At 33.0% G+C, this 18,783-nt stretch overlaps 1 protein-coding gene across 1 annotated transcript in view; it reads left to right on the top strand.

Moving 5' to 3' along the window:
* Window positions 1–18,783, top strand: part of DGKB (diacylglycerol kinase beta) — a 566,799-nt gene that overhangs the window by 375,842 nt on the left and 172,174 nt on the right. The window contains exon 20 of the mRNA XM_053655066.1: window positions 13,696–13,786. Within this exon, the coding sequence (XP_053511041.1) occupies window positions 13,696–13,786 (91 nt within the window). The remainder of the gene's footprint in view (window positions 1–13,695; window positions 13,787–18,783) is intronic.

Below are 18,783 nucleotides of genomic sequence, written 5' to 3'. Positions count from 1 at the left end.
TTCTTTTTAGTGCTTTTTAAAATTATTTTTATAAAAGTGAGAGAAAAGACTTTCTAGAACTGCAGTAGGATTTCTGCACAGACTATAATAAGTGGAGAATGAAGAAGCCAAGTTCAACAGGGATGCTGAGGAATCCAGGTTGACTCAATGGAAATAGCACACATCATCTTTACCTGTGACTCCAGGACCTTGCTTTTGTATTAATTGCAAATGGTTAAAAATGTAACAGTTGATTATGGAGGTAGATATGGTCTGTGTTTTATACTAACATATAGAAGAAGGTCAGTTTTATGTCCAGTCCTCAGTGTTGAATCCTTTTTTGGGGGATGGAGAATTTAAATGATACTGTAGGTTCTGGGTTGTTCCTTGTTCCTCTACTTCTGTCCTGGTTCATGATGTGGATAACACCCCAATAATGATTTGGTGACATATGAAATTAAAGATTATGATGATATAATCATATAGATAGAAAAAGTCTTAGAAAACACATAGCCATATTTATTAATTCTCAGAAGACTCGAATCTAATCCATGTCTGACACAAATTCTACTCAATTCAAGCTTGGCTGCTTTGTCCACTGTGGGGGGAAGGGAGGAAAGTTTCTACATTACTTTTTGGCTCAAGAAGCGAGATTCCACAATTAATAGTTTTGTTCTCATCAGCTAGTCTGCAAATATTGAGTACTTACAAATTGAAGGCACACTGAATGACATATTAATGAAGCTGCATGAAGAGCCCCTACCCTCAAGATGCCGACTGTCCAGGAAGATCAGAATATTTATTTCAAGTGATGAGTTTCAAAAGAAATATACATACTTGATGTTTATAGCCAGTGTCATAAAGTGGTATTAGGACTACCAAATATATTCAATTTTGTGACACATTTGCAGATGGTGACCTTCTGTATGGTAATTGGTGCATTTCCTTAGGAATTTCTGTTCTTCTGAAGTCTGTTGCTCCACAACTTTTGGTTCTTGAGATTTATGCTCCTGTGAAGTCTGGGCCTGAGCTTCATTAGCACCTGATTTACCACGAGTGCAGATGGTTATTGGAAATAAAAAGTCAGCCATTTCCTCTGATTAAATCTCTCATGGGCTGCATCTCCCTCTAAGCTATTTCCTTACTATTACATATGATTCATGCCCATGCAGAACAGTGATTATTATATGATTGTTAAATCTAAAGTGGAAAGGAAAGTAGATTATTAGAAAAGTCTAGTAGCTTATTAATATATATTATGTGCTACAATGAAGTGATTTTACCAAAGTATTAGCAAGATGATAGATTTATAGCTGATGAGAGAAAATTACTCTATTGTGATGATTGAATGTAACAAAAAGAATTCAGAATTTTTCTTTCTTTTTTTTCCCTTGCCTTGCATTAAGGGGTTATTGCCTAAAACAATAATCTACCCAAATGCCTCTTCATCCTGGTCACTTGCCAATACTTCCGGGCAATATTATTGTAAGTCTAGTAGACAGAGGAGGGGAAGTCCAGGTGGGTTAGTTGCCATATCTGTATTCATTGAGCTAATCAGAGAGCAAGACAGAAATAGTTCACCAGTTTTATCTGATTGGAAATTATTGACTGATTTTTTCATTTGTCAATTATATGTGAACAATAAAGGAGGTTGAAAAATTTCATCACCCTTTCAGATTTTTGCATTGATGAATAATTTTGACCACATGGTAGAGTCAGCCTGTGTACAACAGAAGCTTGTGGATTTGCTTGGTTATTACTATATTTAATTGCCTATCATATTCCTTTTTGTCTATGTAAAAGTCCAATTGTTCAATTGAAAGACAAATACAACCACAATAACCAGACCTCTTTTCTCTCTAATTCATTCCCATTATTAAATTTATTTAGGCTACTTAGTTTCAGCTCTGAGGGTTTGAATATGCAAGGAGTTTTAACGATGAAATTCAAGCCCTACTCTGCTGGTCTTTTAGGAACGTGTTTTGCTGCCATTTCCTGATGCTCATGCAGCAAATAATTGCATCAAAAAGATAAAACACACCCACACAAAAATACAGATTCCTTATAAGCACTGCTACAAACAATATTCATCATAGGACATTTATGCTATTCAGCTAAATATCTGGCCCTTGCCTACCAATAGGATATAACAATGAGCTAATGATTTCTCTATTCTAGGATCTTTGGCCTTCTCTCAATTGTTTTGAGATCTGCTTTCTACCACAGGAGCCTTTGTGCTTACAGTCACCTATGCCAGAAATGCGCTTCCCTCCCAGTAATTACTACCTTTCATGAACTATTTTTACTTTTCTTCTTCCACTTATTATCATAGCACTTTCATAATGTTAGTGTACTTTAAGAATTACTATGTTTTCTACTATACAGTAGGACAGAGATTATAGGCAGAGTTTATGGATGCTTTTGCTGACTTTTGTAGATATTGTGCTTAGCACTGTGTAACATATAATACATTTTTTGTCTTTTTTCCCATTTATACATAGCACATCACACCAGGAGTGAGTGGCTTAAAACAACAGCAGGTGATTATTTCTCACATTTCTATGTATTGGCTAGGGAGCTCGTTGGCTGCAGGAAGCTGGTGGATGACCTGGGGACTGGGCTCACTCTAGGATAATGCATCTTCATCTTCAGGGCATTTCCACCCTGGGATTCTTCGCAACAGGCAGGACCAGGGCAATGCTCCAAGAGTGGAAGAGGGACATTTCAAGGCCCTTGAGGCCTAGACTCTAAAACTTGCACATCACTTCTGCTGCGTGCCTTTGGTCAAACCGAGTCACTAAGGCTAGTCCAGAAATTTGGGCAGTGGAAAACAGGATTTACCTCTGGAAGGAAGAGGTGGCACAGTGCCACTGCCGAGGGCCATGCATGTAGGATTGGGAAGAACTTGTGCCCATTAAATAGTCTACCTGTGTATTTCATAATACTTTAATTAATTATGAATTAAATTCTCCTTTAATTGTGAAGACTGCTCTAGGAGCTGGCTGAACTAAATGCTGTATGTTTTGTTTTATTGGTTTGGGGCTTTTCGTATATACTCTGCTATAAAATGAGAGATGAAGAGAGTGATTCATTAATTCTAAATGACAGTAGGTGATCTCAACTTATATTTAGATAAATAATGACTCTCAGCAATATGAGAGCAGGAACATTATCTCAGTCACTGATAAATTTTCAGCAACCAGAGCAGAGCTTGACATATAACATGTGTTCAGTAAATATTTGTGAATGAATACCAAAAAGAATAGGCATTCCTTTCTTTGGTCTTCCCTTTCATGTTCCTAAGACAGTTGCTTTTTATTTTAATTTGTCAAATGATTAAGTTCTAAATTGTTAGGGAAATAGCAGAATGGGAAATAGAGTTTCAATAGAGTTCCTGCTCACATATATGATTCTATGAATCCATACTAATGAATTCTGACAAGATTAAATGACACAAAAATATAACTTAGAAGTAGAAATAATTTTATGATTATTTAGTGAATATTTGACCTGTTACTAAAAAAATCCTCTGGGAAATATTGTTTTTTTATCAAAAGATAAAAAATCAGCATGAAATATTCTCTTAAATCTCTGTAATCTGTTCAGAATAGGAAGCATCTCTAAATGAGTCACTAACCTAAATAAATGACCAAATATTTGATAATATTCAGGACATGTTGACTTTGACATTGTGTCTAGGTTCAGATTGTCATCATATTTTTATGGATAAAGAGATCGCTTTGTTCTCTCTCAACTGAAAAATACAGATGATTTATTTAAATTTGGGAAACCAATGAAACATGTCGCTAACTATTTTAACTTAGAGGAAAAGTGTAGTTTGCTAATGGTGAGGTAAATTGAAAAGAGTTTTATCTTATAAAAAATATTTCCAGCTGAAATTCATCTCCACTTATTATCTGCTTATATGGACATAATTTCAAATAAGAGAAAATAGTATATGGGCTAGGCATATTGTAAAAAATAAAACAGCAATAATACTAGAGAAGAAATATTTCTTTTACATCCATCTTAGAATTATCAAACATGCACTTGAATGTACCAGCACAATGAATAATCTCCAAATGATAATGCCTACCTCTGTCAATTAGTTTATACACAAGTCAGCCTTAATATTTTATATAAATTATAGCATCTTGGTTGGGAAGAAAAACAGATCATGATATTTCAGGGAGTCATCTGGGTACCTAACGATGTATATCAGTGTCAACAGTGCAATCTAAATAATAATGGATTTACTGATTTATGTGTTAGACTATGTAATTCTTCAGTTTTATTAAAATATCAATATTTTCAATATAGCTCAAGTAGTCTGATTCTTTCCCTTATCATTTTTATACAAGATAATTAATGTGTTTGTAAAACCACTCCTCTATAACATTGGAAAAAGGAAAACTACCCCATTTTCTAGTTTGAGAATAAGAGAAGTTTTAAGGTGAACAGCATTTTCCAAATGCAAAGTTGTGCTTCTTTTTACAGAATTAGAAAAGCACTACTGATGTGTGAAGAAAAACAAAAGGTGAAACACTTAACTAATTTTGAGAGAATAGAAACAAGTTTTTGTAAGAGTATTTTTTTAAGTTATGAAGCCGTGGTAGTCTTCACAGAATATAGGTAAGGGAAATGATGTGTGAAGAAACTAGAGAGGTGTCATTTTTTCTTTACTTTTAAGAGTTTTACAAAAATACAGCAACTAAAATTGGTTAAGAGAAATAGATTAAAATGTGGCAAGATCTAATATGCTCTAATAACACATAATCATTAATTTAAAATCATTCTATGATACTGAAGATAGTAATAGGAAAATCAATGAACCTTTCAATGCTGAAAGTAAATGTTTTTCCAAAATATTTTGTAATCTTTTTTAATATGTTGAAGTTCTATATTGTATTTGGAAACTGCTTTATCTAGTGATTTCAGGTGTCATTCGTATTTTAATATTGAAAGCAAATGTCATTAAACAGGGCTATTATGACATTTGACAAGGGTGACTCCTTGTAGTTGCTAGAAATACAGTTACCAATCAATTTGTATTCTAATTGTAAACTGTTGTCCATGAGTCAGGACAGAAAATCAGAGCTACCTTTGTTATTAAGTCTAGCAAAATCACTATATTTAATTGACTTCCCTAAAACTAAGTAGGTGCTCCTTAAATATCTGTTGAACTATATTAAGTAAATGTTTGTATCCTTATACCTGTTGCTTAAATAGTTGATTAACTTAGTACAATCAATAAAAGCAAGTAAATAGAACACAATGGAAGGGGGAAAGGGAGAAAAGGAGGGAGGACAGGAGGGACAGATGAAGGGAGAGGGATACATAGAGAACCAGGAAATTCAGTTGGTGAGAGCAGAGAGGTGATGTAGTAAGTAATTCTTTCACTGTCTAGCTCAACATATTAAATTAGTGTTATTCAACTACTTGTTCCTGCTGTCTGTAAAGCCTGTTTGAGCTTTCTAGTAGGCCTCCTAGTGGGCAATATCTTGAGTGTGAGGTCATAGTCCAATCTACCCTCATTTTGGTTAATGCAAAAACATAATTGTATCATGGCAGCCAGAATTATCAGGCTCTTGCTCAGTTTCTCAAGTTTACCAATTAACAAAACATATATACCACTTAAAAACAGAGGAAAAGTGGTGGTATTTCCTTTCCATGGATTAAAATATGCAATTCCAGAGGTCAAGACATCATATTCATAATATCAAAATCCATGGAAAGTCAAATTAACTCCTAGATTGCTTGGTAACTGCAGTTAGAGCAAAGGGACACAGATACGCTGAGGAACTCGGTTAGCTGGAGTCTTTGGCAAACCTGACCAAGTTTCTTCTTTAGGACATTCTTCTACTCCTTTTTACTGTGTACGATTTATACCATCCTGTAAACCTCTTTTTTAGCACTTATCACTAGTAATATTAAATGATTTATTTTTCCAAACTAGAAATTGTTATGCAAGCAGAGGACATATGTACATATGCATAGGGCATACTCCTGTCCTATGAACAGAAGTATTCCAATGCCTATTACAGTGCCCAGCCTAGAGGAGGTGCTCAGGATGAACTATGCCACCAGAGAGAAGAGCCGTGTTGCTTCCCCTGAAGTCCAGGGTAGGCAAGAAGATGTGCTCACTTCTGAATTTGTAGTGCCTTCCTCTTTAGGTTTTTAAATATACTAAAGACATGTATAAAGGGCACATTGATAAAACCAAAGCAGGTAGAATTGAGGGTGGGAGGTGGGGCAGGGAGGAGTTTTAGGAAGAAATGGAAACAACTGTTCTTGAACAATAAATAAAATAAAATAAATAAACAAATAAATAAATACACTAAAGACAGTTTTTGTGTGGTAGACCATTTTTATTTATAAAAAAATTAATTCATTTAAATGAGCTGGAACTTTCCTATTGAGCCATGGAAACCTTAATTACACTTTCACTATTAATTTTGGCTATGTGCTCCATGTTCTTATTTATATTTATGAGAAATACTATAACTCACATATTTTTTCAGAAAAATCTCAGAGCTTATGGTGCATTCTATTAATTCCGATGTCCCCCAATGGCTCTTTCTAAGTATTAGATATGAATAAAGGAGGATGAGGGGTATGACCTTACTCACTGGTTACTAGTCTATATAAGCTTCATTGACTATAATAAAAGCATAAGATATAAATTGAGGGGTACTTCTAAAGGGGATTTTTTATTAATGTTATTCCCAAGATTATTTCAAATATATAAATGTGAGAATAATTCTTAGAAAATTCTGGGGGATAGCAAGTCAGTGGAGGAAAGCACAGTTAGTGATCTTTGAGTATCTAGTCACAAGATAAGCACAGGGAATTCTGCTGAACAGAAATTCTCCACTCTAACTCTTTTATTTCAGTTACTACCAAATTTCACATCTAGAAAAATTGTATTATATGACAAATATATCACCAAATTTAGATTTTCTAAATGTCTTATTGATGATAATACATGGAAATAAATTTATAAACTATAATGGGCTTGTTAGGGAGATTTTGGCTGCAAGTAACAGAATACACAAAATACATCATAAGTGTCTATTTATAAATCTCCTGTGGGTAGGAATCCGGAGACCAACTGGTTCAGAGTTGACTGATTAAGAAGTTCAACTCTGTCAGGATTGGGGTCAACAGCCTTGCCTTTGTTGTCACAGTGGCGAGATGGCTAGCCCATCTCCAATTATACTGCCCTTCCTTGACAACATGCAACAACAGGAGAGGAGAGGCAGAGCTTTCACTTTGTATGTGTCTCTTTATCATGGGAAAAATCTTTCCTAGAAGCCCACAGTGTACTTCTTTCAGGTCTTAATCAGCTCTAAGCCACATTATTATCTTTAGTTGGCTAATTTCCAGAGAGCGGAATCAAAGCACATTTAGCCACCTAGTGATGGCCCATCTGACTTATAATGTGTTCCTTATGGCTTAGAAAAAAGTTTCAAGTGATGCTGTATTCATTATTGAAAGACAGTATGGTGGAAAAAGCTAGAAGTTTCTGAGTTATACTTTCCTACTTTCTGTGTGATATGTAGATTGGGCTTCCAAACCTCATTGGGTTTCTGTGTGCATAACAATTGCAATCATTGCTATCATAAACTTCATTTAATCTAACAGTTTTCTTTGGGAAACTTTTATGATTATAATATATTAATTTTCAGAGTAACTATCTAAGATAATTAAAGGATATTCAGTTCTAAACATGCTTGGTCATTGTTTAAGTAGTTTGTAGGTTTAGTTTTGCATGTTATGTAATTACTAACTCATGACTGCTTTTTGGGGGCTTAGTGTGTATATAGACTTATTTAGTATAGATTGTGCAGCATGCTATCACTACTGCATGTACACTTTTCATTCCAGCTGTCCTAATTATTTCTAATGTGCAATAACAAGCAGAACAACAGAACATTCTGGAAAAAATATAGTTCATTAGCATTATGCTACAAACTGTTATAGGCAAAAATACTGATATAAGTATATTCTTTTTCTTCTTAAAGAGAATTGAAAAATACTTGAAAAATATACTAAAATATTTAACTTTTGGAGCACCCTTTTCATATATTGTACTTATATAGAGAAACTTTCTTTAATCTTATCAAAGTAATTCATGTTAAAAATTGTATTTTTAGAATATCCATCTTTTTTCAGAAACTAAGATAGAGTATTATATGATTCCATGTGAAGTTTCTATGGCTTATTTCATTGTCTCCTGGGGACTTAAGAAGCATATCTTATGAATGAGCGTTATATACAAGCATTTTTATATGTCGTTAAAAAATTATATCTTGTTTGGAGACATGAAAAATGTTTGCTCTCTGTTGTCTGAATATAAAATATCCCCAGTGTAATAATTACTGTCATATTTCTTTCTTATGAAATAATATTAACATAATTCTCTTGCTATGAGAAAAGTATAAATAGCTATTTTAAAATAAAATATGAGTTTGAAGTTTTCAATAAAATGTAGGGTTTTTTTTGGTAAAATTAATAGTATAGAATTTGGATTATTTCTACCACTAGATTGTTATATGGATAGTAATAGTCATAAAATTGTAGTTTCACATTTCTACAAGAAAATATATAACTTTTTATATACTTAAATACTTGATACTCTAATTTTTATAAATTATAATAGAAGTTCCTATTTAGGTTGATACCTCACACTATGAACAACCTTTTTCATAATCACGCATCGGTGAATTTATAGTTGCCAATCAAAAGAGAAAAACACTAAATCGCCAATTTCATTTGAGTTAGGAGTGGGCTTAGTTCTTTAAAAATGCCTGTTACTATAGTCCATGCAGATGGTGTTTAATTTATAGTGGACTTCAAGAGGTGACAAAGAGCATAAACTACAGGTATCCCCCACCTTTGCTCCTGCACGAACCCCTGGGTGTTGCACCCACGAGGCCCTGCCTCCCTGCCATCATGCCCAGAATGCTTCCTCCTTGGGCTGCAGAGCTCATGCAACGGTGAAATCAAGTACCACCTCAGCCCTGCCCTTTAATTACTGGTGTGTTTTTAACAGTAATACTGAACTAGGTTTAGGAATAAATGAGTAGCCCTCTAACTGATGTTTAGTGTAATGTCTCTTGGCAATAAAAAAGCAAATAAAAACTGAGCTGATTCGATGACATAAATGTACTGCTTTAAACACCTGATCTATTGCTGTAAGTCAACAGTGCCACGTTGCTCATCACCAACACTGTTAGCTAAATTTAAACTCCGGCTCTATTTCTAGGATGTTCCATCGAACTGCGAGGCTGAATTTTATTATGAAAATTAAGTTATTGAATTGTTAGAAACATTGTTCTCTCTGACAAAATGATGACGGTTGAAACATTTTCATAACAGGGAAGAAGTGAAAGAGAGCTAATGAAAAAGATGAGATTTTTGAAACATCTTAATAATGACTACAAAAAGTAATCATTTTAACCCTGGCCGGGCAGCTCAGTTGTTGGGAATGATGTCCCATACTCCAAAAGGTTTTGGGTTCAGTCCCTGGTCAGGGCACATACCTAGGTTGTGGTTTTGATCCCTGGTTGGGGCATGTATGTGAGGCAACCAGAGGATGTTTCTCTCACATTGATGTTTCTCTCTCTCCTCACACCCCTATTTCTCTCTCTCTAAAACCAATAAAAATATATCTTTGGGCAAGGATTATTAATATGTGTGTGTGTGTGTGTGTTCATTTTAAATACATTTTCACTAAGCTACTTAGGACATTATGTTTTTCTGTCATTTCAAAAGCAAAGAGTAAAAAGGGCTTTATTTTCTCAAGTGATGAGCATGTTAGCCATACAGTATTGATAGAATTGCTTAGTTCAGGGTGCTTGAAAATTGATTTGAGAGTCTAACAGAAGATTTTTTAGCTACACATGGTAAGTGGCCTTTCTGTACTTCCACCAAATACATAAAATAGTAAAAGAAACACACCTATGAGAAAGTTGACCTTTAATTTAAGAGTAATTTCACTAAATTAAAACTTTGTGTTTATGGCTTTTGATCTTTCTCCTGTAAGATAAATGAGGCAATTTCACCCTCTCTGTGTGTTGCATTTTCATAATGAGCTTCATATCTAATTAGTTTTTTTTTGGTATTTGGGGGGAAATGTACTACCAATTCATGTTTCATTTATTTTGTTTTATGTTTGCTGTATTAAAATTACTTAGCAGACAAAAACTAAAACATAAAACATGTACACCAGGAAAAAAAATTCGAAGGAACATACTTTCCTAGAAACTACTTATTTAAAAGTTCAGAACTTGGAAAACTAAATATTAACTAAATTTCAAGACAAGAATGGTTTTTTACTTGAGCAAAAAAAATGTCCAAATAGTTCATATTTGCCTGAAGAAATGTAAAAGAAGCAATAAAATGCCTGGTAAATATGAGTTAATTTTTATTTTTACCTGAACTTCTAATACACAAACACTTTAAATATTAAACTGACACATGTAGACTTACAATAATTTATTGAAATTGGTTTTACTATATCGAGGACTTAAAATTATAATAGTAAGAATTTTTTTGGTAACACATTTGTCATCAGACCAGTCACAATGCCTGTCTGTGAATACAATAACTAGACTTTGGTTTGAAAATTTCACAGTAGTTTAAATGTACAGTTTTCTTATTTTTAAAGTTCAAAGCTATGTTTTCTGTGACGAATTTGAGTTTGAATTATTTAGATCTTTTTCTATTGTGAGCCATAAAAATAAATAGCATACATGCTTAAATGTGTGGGGTTTTTTTCCATTTCTACAACCTAAAGACCAGTTGGGTTGAAAAAAATAAAATTTAACAGCTTTTAATTTGTCATGCGGAATCTGATTCTATGTGCTTTTTTATAACCTCTATATATTTACCTAAGTGAAGCATAAAACGGTGGTAATAATGGAGAATTTAAAGCAGCTTTTGCACATGAGCAGTAATGCTAACTAATATGGTGAATAAAAACTGAATGTAAATTATCAGAATTTCTGTTTCTTGTGTTTACTAAGGTGTATCTTGGTTAGCTGATATAATTCCTCATCATCCTCACTAAGCTATAGAGAACTTTGATGGCTAGAATGGAAAGAAATAAGGAGTAATTATTTACATACAATCAAAAGCCTCACGTTTATATTTAATTTTTACACTGCAATACAATATACATTAGATCACAGAACCTGTCAAAATACAAGCTCATAGCCCTTCTTTTGCTGGAGTAGTGCTCAGGTATGCCCTGCATGCTTCCTGAGATAACTGAGGAATGGTGGAATCAGTACGATCCGAAATCACCAGTTCCCAGTGATTCCACTTCATTTTGTCTCTTGATTTGAGCTTCTCTTCTTCATTTCCCTTGAGATTTGGTTTAGGCCTTTAAATATATCACATTTGTACTATTCCAACAGGCACATTTCTGTCCACAATACCAGCTTTTCAGCATTCCAGGCTATTGTTCATTTCTGCTAGACTTATTTACCCATGTGACAAAGCTGGTCATGTCAGTCCACTGCTAATAAACTTCTATCAGCATCCTAGTAATCGTCATTTCCAGTCCAAACCCCTGAACTTGGCCTACATGTTCGGAATCACACCCTTGTTAGCTTGCAGTCAGCATTCTCTTAAGTTGTTGCACACCTATCAACACCCAGACTTGTCTTCTCTTCTTCCTGTGTGTCTTCTTCTAATTACCTATTAAAATGTCACCTCTTCTAAAGTGCTCTGGACTCCCTAAGGTAACAATAGTTGATTCCTTAAAGTGTTTCCTCACATTATGTAGCTCATATTTCAGAGATTAAATTTTTAAATTATTTTATATGCCCATAATGTTACAACATTCTGAGTTCCTTGTAGATGAATATAATTGCATTTATATTTGTATCCTGAGCACTAAACATAGTAGCATATGGAAGTGAATATTCTCACTAAGCATTTGTTAAATGAATGAATGCATGAATAAATGAATTCAAAAAGGTCTGGATAATGATCCAACAAAAATGATGTTGTTAGGAAACTTGCTAAGTATACAAAACAGTTCCAAACAGTCATAAAAAGTCTACTGATTATTCATCTAAGGTTGTTTTGAGACCACCTTACACAGACCGATATTTGCCTCTCAATAGTCTGAATGATACAATTTTTTATAGAAATAATGAATCATGGAAAAATATTTTAATTTTATATAACTTTAGCCTGTGTAAAAACTTGTAAAACTACATCTATAAAGAGGATATCTGCATTAATTTTAATAGAAACTTCATATAGGTTCAGGCTCATTGATCCTGGTGTTAAATGTTTGTTCCAATTCTAGCTAACTAGTATGATCAATTTTTATGTATTCAGATATATGAAGTTAGGCCACAGCCCAAAGAAAATATTCTCTAGCAAAGAATAAGAATTTGTGGAGCTAAAATCCACTGAATCCTGTGCTGGTATTCAGCTTGCTGGCCTGAATCTATGACTGATACAAAAAGAGCTAATGAAAAAAAATTTCAATTATAAAAACTTGTGTGAGGCTAAATATTATTAAATACATCTAGATGAGATTATTTTTATAATTTCTAATGTCATATCAGAGAACTCTATTCAGTATAGCATAATATTAAGCACACATTAGGTTCCTGTCATTTTCTATAACTAAACAAGTTTTAATTAAGTAGTAAGGTCCCTGCCAAATGTCTTTTTCATTGTTGAAATGTTTTACTTGCTAATGTGAAAGACATATAGCAATATTTATGTCAAAAGGAATAATTTGACATAGAGGCATATTTGAATATCATATTATAATTTTTTCATTTTATGTTTATGTGTGAAAACATGGATCTCATTTTACCTATTTTCTTCTAATTGAGGACATGATATCTTATTAGAGTATGTATGATTAAAAACTGCATTTTTTGTGTGAGAATGAATTTTTAAATCCAATACTGAGTAATTAAAAAGTGTAGTCAAGCTTTGCAAAATTATAGTACATGATCACCAATATAATTAACTGTCACAAAGAAATAAAGATGCTCAATGGGTTATGGGAGAAAATAAATTTTGAACATCTTACTTCTATATTATATACTGAAGTATTTTAAACTATATTTTCTTTACAACGTTTGTTATATTGATAAAATGTTAAATCCTTAGTTCTATAATGTATCATGATTTCCCATTATCATTCACATTAAAGAGGGTGATATCTTAATGAAATAATTAATAGCTATCTTCCAAAACACTGAAGTTTATCTTTATGGATAAACACAACTCTTAATATGCTATCCAGTAATGTCATTTTTTAATGCATAGCCATCTATGAAAACTTAGTATATTTAGCTTAGTTTTTCTGTTCTTTTTTGTCCCCCATGAAAATCCAATTTTTTTTCTCTTTATAAGTGGTTGGTCTAAAATGAAGTTGTCCGAGAATAATAAGCAGTAAAATCATATATTAAGATCTGAGCAACCAATATGTAGAAAAGTCAAAGATATACTTGAATCTGTCAGATCAATACATTCCTGTAATTTCCTCAGGGGTAATCATACAATTTGACACCAACATTTTAGCTTTGAAAATTATGCGACCATCTATTACATTGCAGATGGTACATGCCCTCAAACCTTTTTTATCACTTAAAATACAAGACAGGGCTACGCCACTTAAAAAATCCTTTCAGTTATTGATAATTGCTTAAGCTGCTTGTTCCTTTCCTTTTTCAGAATGAAGAACAAATTTTGGTATTTTGAGTTTGGCACATCTGAAACTTTCTCAGCCACCTGCAAGAAGCTACATGAATCTGTAGAAATAGAAGTAAGAAAAAATAAATTCTCTTTTATAATACTATGAAATGGCTTGAATTTGATTATTAATATGTTTTTGGTAGTCTTTTTGAAGGAGTTATGTTTTGAACAATCCATACAGCTTCACCTGTGATTGTAAAATTTTATTTCTGTCACTCATGGGGAATCTAGCACTATCTAAAATGTTCGTATAAAGTTAAGATTGAGTATGAGTTATTTTAATACAGTATAAAAGAATGAGAGGTGGAATACAACTTTAGAAATCAGTGGAGAAGTCACTAGACACAGTGTGAATAGAAAAATCTAAGATAAAAGAAAGCACTTGGAGAGAAGAGAAAGTTGCAAGATACATTAAAAACTTATTATTTTCAGGTCTCAATATCTTATAACCTTTAAAACACAGTTCACGAAAATTGTACTTACTTTCATGAATAAAGGTTAAAAAGTCTACTTTTCCATTCCATTCCCATTCATTAACTAGATTTTCTCAGTTCCTGAGGTTGCCATTTCCCCATTACATTTATAGAAAGTGGAAAAGCCAGGATAGGGAGCAAAGATAGCAAGAAAAGATAGACTTCAAAAGATTTGTAGCAAATAGGTCTACCAAAAAATATAGACACAATAGAACTAAAAGTTTTGGAGATGGGTTATGAGAGAAAATGACTTAGTTGTACTGAGAGATTTTAGAGGTTATAGAATAGAAAATGTTATATTTTGATAATCAGTAAAGATAAACTGTAAGGACAGAACTATTCAACAAGAACATCTAATGACTGATATGAATGGAGAGATATTGGCTATAGCACTTGTCATTTAAAAATAAGTGAAAAACTTGTCTTCTGAGATCTACATCATTAGTGGCATATATGCAAGTAGTAAGTTTGATGAACAAAAGTAGTTGTGAGCACATGGAATCATAATGGGCTGGCTTGGCTATTTTTTTTCTGCCTTTCTAATTTACTGATAGTGATAATAACAGCAAAGGTGGTATTATTTCAGAATCTAACTTTTTTTGGCCTTTTATTTTATTATGATTGGTGAATAAATTTATGTATTAGAAAGAGAACTGGAAGTCACAGAATGGAAATTCTTTCATTACTTAATTAGATCATAACCCTGAAAAGGTGTGTAATTTCATTAAGTAAAGAATTTGGTTGGGCTCAACATCGACTTTCCATGATTAATATTTATTAATATATCTATGAGTAAATATTATTTATATATCTAGTCTTATTTATTTATATTGCCTTATATATGCATAGATATTTATTAAACATACCTAAATCACCCTTTCCCTTTTGAAATCTTATTTTTCTAAGCCTATTATATAGGGGATTTTGCAAATTTCTCACCTTGAGAATGCTCTGAGACAATCTGCCAAAGAAAGCAAAACTGAAAAAAATATAGAAGTATGGTTTCCAGTTAAATGTAGGGTGGATACTCTGAAACCTCCTGCACTTCTCTTTACTTTATCCACTGAACACGGGTTGGAAAAATTTGATCAGGAGAAATATTCCATGTATATGGAAAGGAAAACTTAATTTATGTATTCAATACAATCCCAATCAAAACCCCAGTATTATTTTGTAACACTGGCAGCTGACTCTAAAGTTTATATGGAGAATTAAAAGACCCAGAGTAATCAGGACAATATTAAAGGAGAACAGAACTGGAGTGCTGACACTACGTAACGTCAAGACTTAACTACAAAGCTATAGTACTCAAAACAGTGTGATGTTGGTGAAGAAATAGACAAATTAATAGAACAAAATAGAGATTCCAAAAATAGACCCCCATAAGTACAGGTAGTTACCTTCTATTGTAAGTAGTTACCTGTATTTATCTGATCTTTGACTAAGGAGGGAAGACAATACAATAGAGCAAAGAAGAGCTTTTTTTTTTTTTTAATTTTATTTAGTTACTTTTCAAGTACATTTTTTTTTTATCTATTTCTCCCATCCCACCCCACCCCCCCACCCGGTCTCCCCCCTCCCTCCCATTCCCCCCCCCAGTCCTCATCTCTGTGTCTTTCATACTTGTTCCTCAAAATCCCTCCCCCTTTTTCCCCTTAAGTTCCCTTCCCTCTCCCCTCTGGTCGCTTTTAATGAAATGGTTCCGAAACAACTGAATATACACAGGCAAACTCCCCATTTTATTGTTATGTATTGACATACTGTTCTAATTTTAGGTATCTATCTCAATTCTAATATTTTCTGTGTGTGCATGTGGGTGGGTAAGGACAGATGGTAATACAAAAAAAATCTTATCTACTTTTTGTTTTTTTAATGAGTCCAGTATCGTATTAGCAGAATATGCTTTTCTACCCTCAAAGTTACTTTGTAATTAAATATAACAAAAACAGCTATGTGGAAATTCAGTTGTGTTTCATGTTGCTTCCTATTTGGCCTAAAATTATACCAACTGTGGTTTGAAAATATATACCAGAGAATAAAACCACTTCAGTACAAGTGGACCTCATGTGATGGGAGTATACATACTTTATAAGCAGCTTCTTCAAAACAAAACATTTACTGCATTACCCTTCATTTCACATTTCTCTTTCATATGGGAAGCTTTTTCTAAGTGGGTGAATATTTGGAATAATATGTATATCATGGGATAATAGTTTATAATAATATAGGTAAGATTTCTATATTATTAATTTTATCTTATGCTTGCTACTAAACAATGTACATACATTATTTACTTAATCTCCTCCAGAAGCTTATGAACTGGAGAGACTTTGTGTCTCCATTGCAGAATTAAGAAGATGAGTATTTTCTATAATAATTTAAGAGAAATAAGAATTATATTGCTGCCAAAATGTTTAAACCTAAGGAAACAAATACACTGTAGATTTGATACATATACATATGTGTGTATGATAAAATGGCAATATATATGTAATATGTATGGAAGGAGAGATGAATGAAGTTGAAATTTTAATTTTCAGAATTTCAGTTATCTTCTAACTTTGTTACAATAGATAAATAAAAATAGAATAAAAAGCTTTAAGATTTCAATATAATACATTAAAAACAAAGTTTGTATTAAACTAGTTAGGACATGCATCTAATGGTCTCAGGTCAACATCTGTCATTGAAACTACCAAGTTCATGGATTTTTAATTTGCTGTACATAATAAGCAAAGTTTATGAGAGAATAACATAGCCCATTCTCCAAAGTATTTGTCTTTTTTTTGTTGGTGTTGTCAATAAAGCTAAGGGTGGTAAGTGTTAAAGCCAAGGCGAAGAATGCCCTTTGCAAAATACTGAGATTTGTCTGAAAGATTAAGTACTTCTATAAAACCTTAAGTGATCTCAAGAATTTATACATGACAATAAGAGTATCAGGTACACAAATAAATTAGCAAGTTTCAAAAGATAAGATTCTTACTGCTGCTCAGTAACCAGGCAACACAGCTCTTACAGACAGTAGGGTCAAGTTTCTCAGTTTAGTCTGTGTCCCATCTGTATCAAAATCATCCCGAATGATGCTCTTTCAACGTGTGTTTAAAGAACCCTTCATCTAGTCTTAGAGCAAAACACTGTCTTGGGGTGAGAAAATAAAACTTTTTAAAGAAATTTCTTTTTTGTGTGTTTTTAAACCACTTTGTTGAGGCATGGTTGTACATAATGTATCCAATTTATGAGTTTGAAAATAAGCATACACTACAAAACCCTCTTTATACTCCATGCCATCAATATACACAGCAGCTCCAAAAGTTTCTTCCTACCCCATTTGTGTGTTTGTAGGTGTCAGAGAGAGAGAGAGAGAGAGAGAGAACTTCAAAGATCTACCCTCTCTTCTAAAGATTCCCAGGTGATTTATTTTTTGCAATGAAATTCCAAAAGCAGTGATGTAGAGATACAGTTGAACCTCAAAAAAGATGGTAATAGAAAACCAGAGTTGGCCTCATTAAGCCCAAAACAAACAAAAAATGTCTTCTTATTCCAGAAAAGAACAAGAAATGTGGTGGAGGGTGAGGCATAGCATTATCACTTCATTAGGATTACTACATCATCGATTTTCTTAGTAAAGAGAGTGGGGAAAAAATGTGAGGTAAATAAAAGAGGAGTGAACAGCCCAAAGTTGAAAGTTTGGTGTTTACCAGAAGTTATTTTTAATAAGATAACTATAAGTAAGAATTCTAATAACCTAGCAATAACTTCTAGCTATCACAGAATCTACTAAAAAAGAAAAATGTGCAACTAAACAGGATTTTCTGTTACTACTATGGTCAAGGCTTCATATCTTGAATCAACAGTATTACTAGAGTTCCCCAAGAAGCATGTTCTGACCCCCTCTATCACACTGTTTTTTTTTTCAGTAGATAAAACTTATAAACAGTATTTTTAAAGACATGGAGTTTAATCAGTGGGAAAATATAGAGTACCTCAACGTTCAAATATTAGAAGAGATATTGTTAAGCCATTTATGTATATGTGTCTAATTTATAGGTTTGCTGCTGTGGTTTTCAGCAAAAACATACTTTTGTCTTATAAATTAACTAGGAGTTAGCAGAAACTCTTCTAAAAGCATACTTAGATAAGTCATTTTACTCCACACCATTTTATACAATGAACAAAGCAGTGTTCTTATGTTTTATTGAGTAAAATATGAGTAATTTTTATCTGACCTCAGCATAAAATTAGACTCACTATGAAAAAAATACATTTATAGTTTATAGTTAATTTGCCTCATCAAATTTATTGTCTATATTTACAGCTCTCCAGTGCTTTTCACATTTATTGAATTTTCCTATCAAATGATACTTAGTGGAATCTAAAACACTAAAGTCACATATAAAAGCTTGTCCTTAACACCTCTGTATAGTGTGGTCCAGGGTATGTTTGTAAACCAGGATTAAAATACATTGGCAAACAAATGTAAACCATCTTTTCTTCTTTTCGAAAAAATTCTCAAAAATAAGCTCTTCCCTATGAAACTGAATAGTGATCAGCGGCATTATAGCATCGCACTTGGCGAATAGTTCCCCCCCCGCCC

Source organism: Artibeus jamaicensis, unplaced genomic scaffold (assembly GCF_021234435.1).
Source record: "Artibeus jamaicensis isolate MK-2021 breed Jamaican fruit bat unplaced genomic scaffold, CSHL_Jam_final contig_923, whole genome shotgun sequence".
Classification (NCBI taxonomy): Eukaryota; Metazoa; Chordata; class Mammalia; order Chiroptera; family Phyllostomidae; genus Artibeus; species Artibeus jamaicensis.
This window is presented reverse-complemented; position numbering and strand designations above follow the sequence as displayed.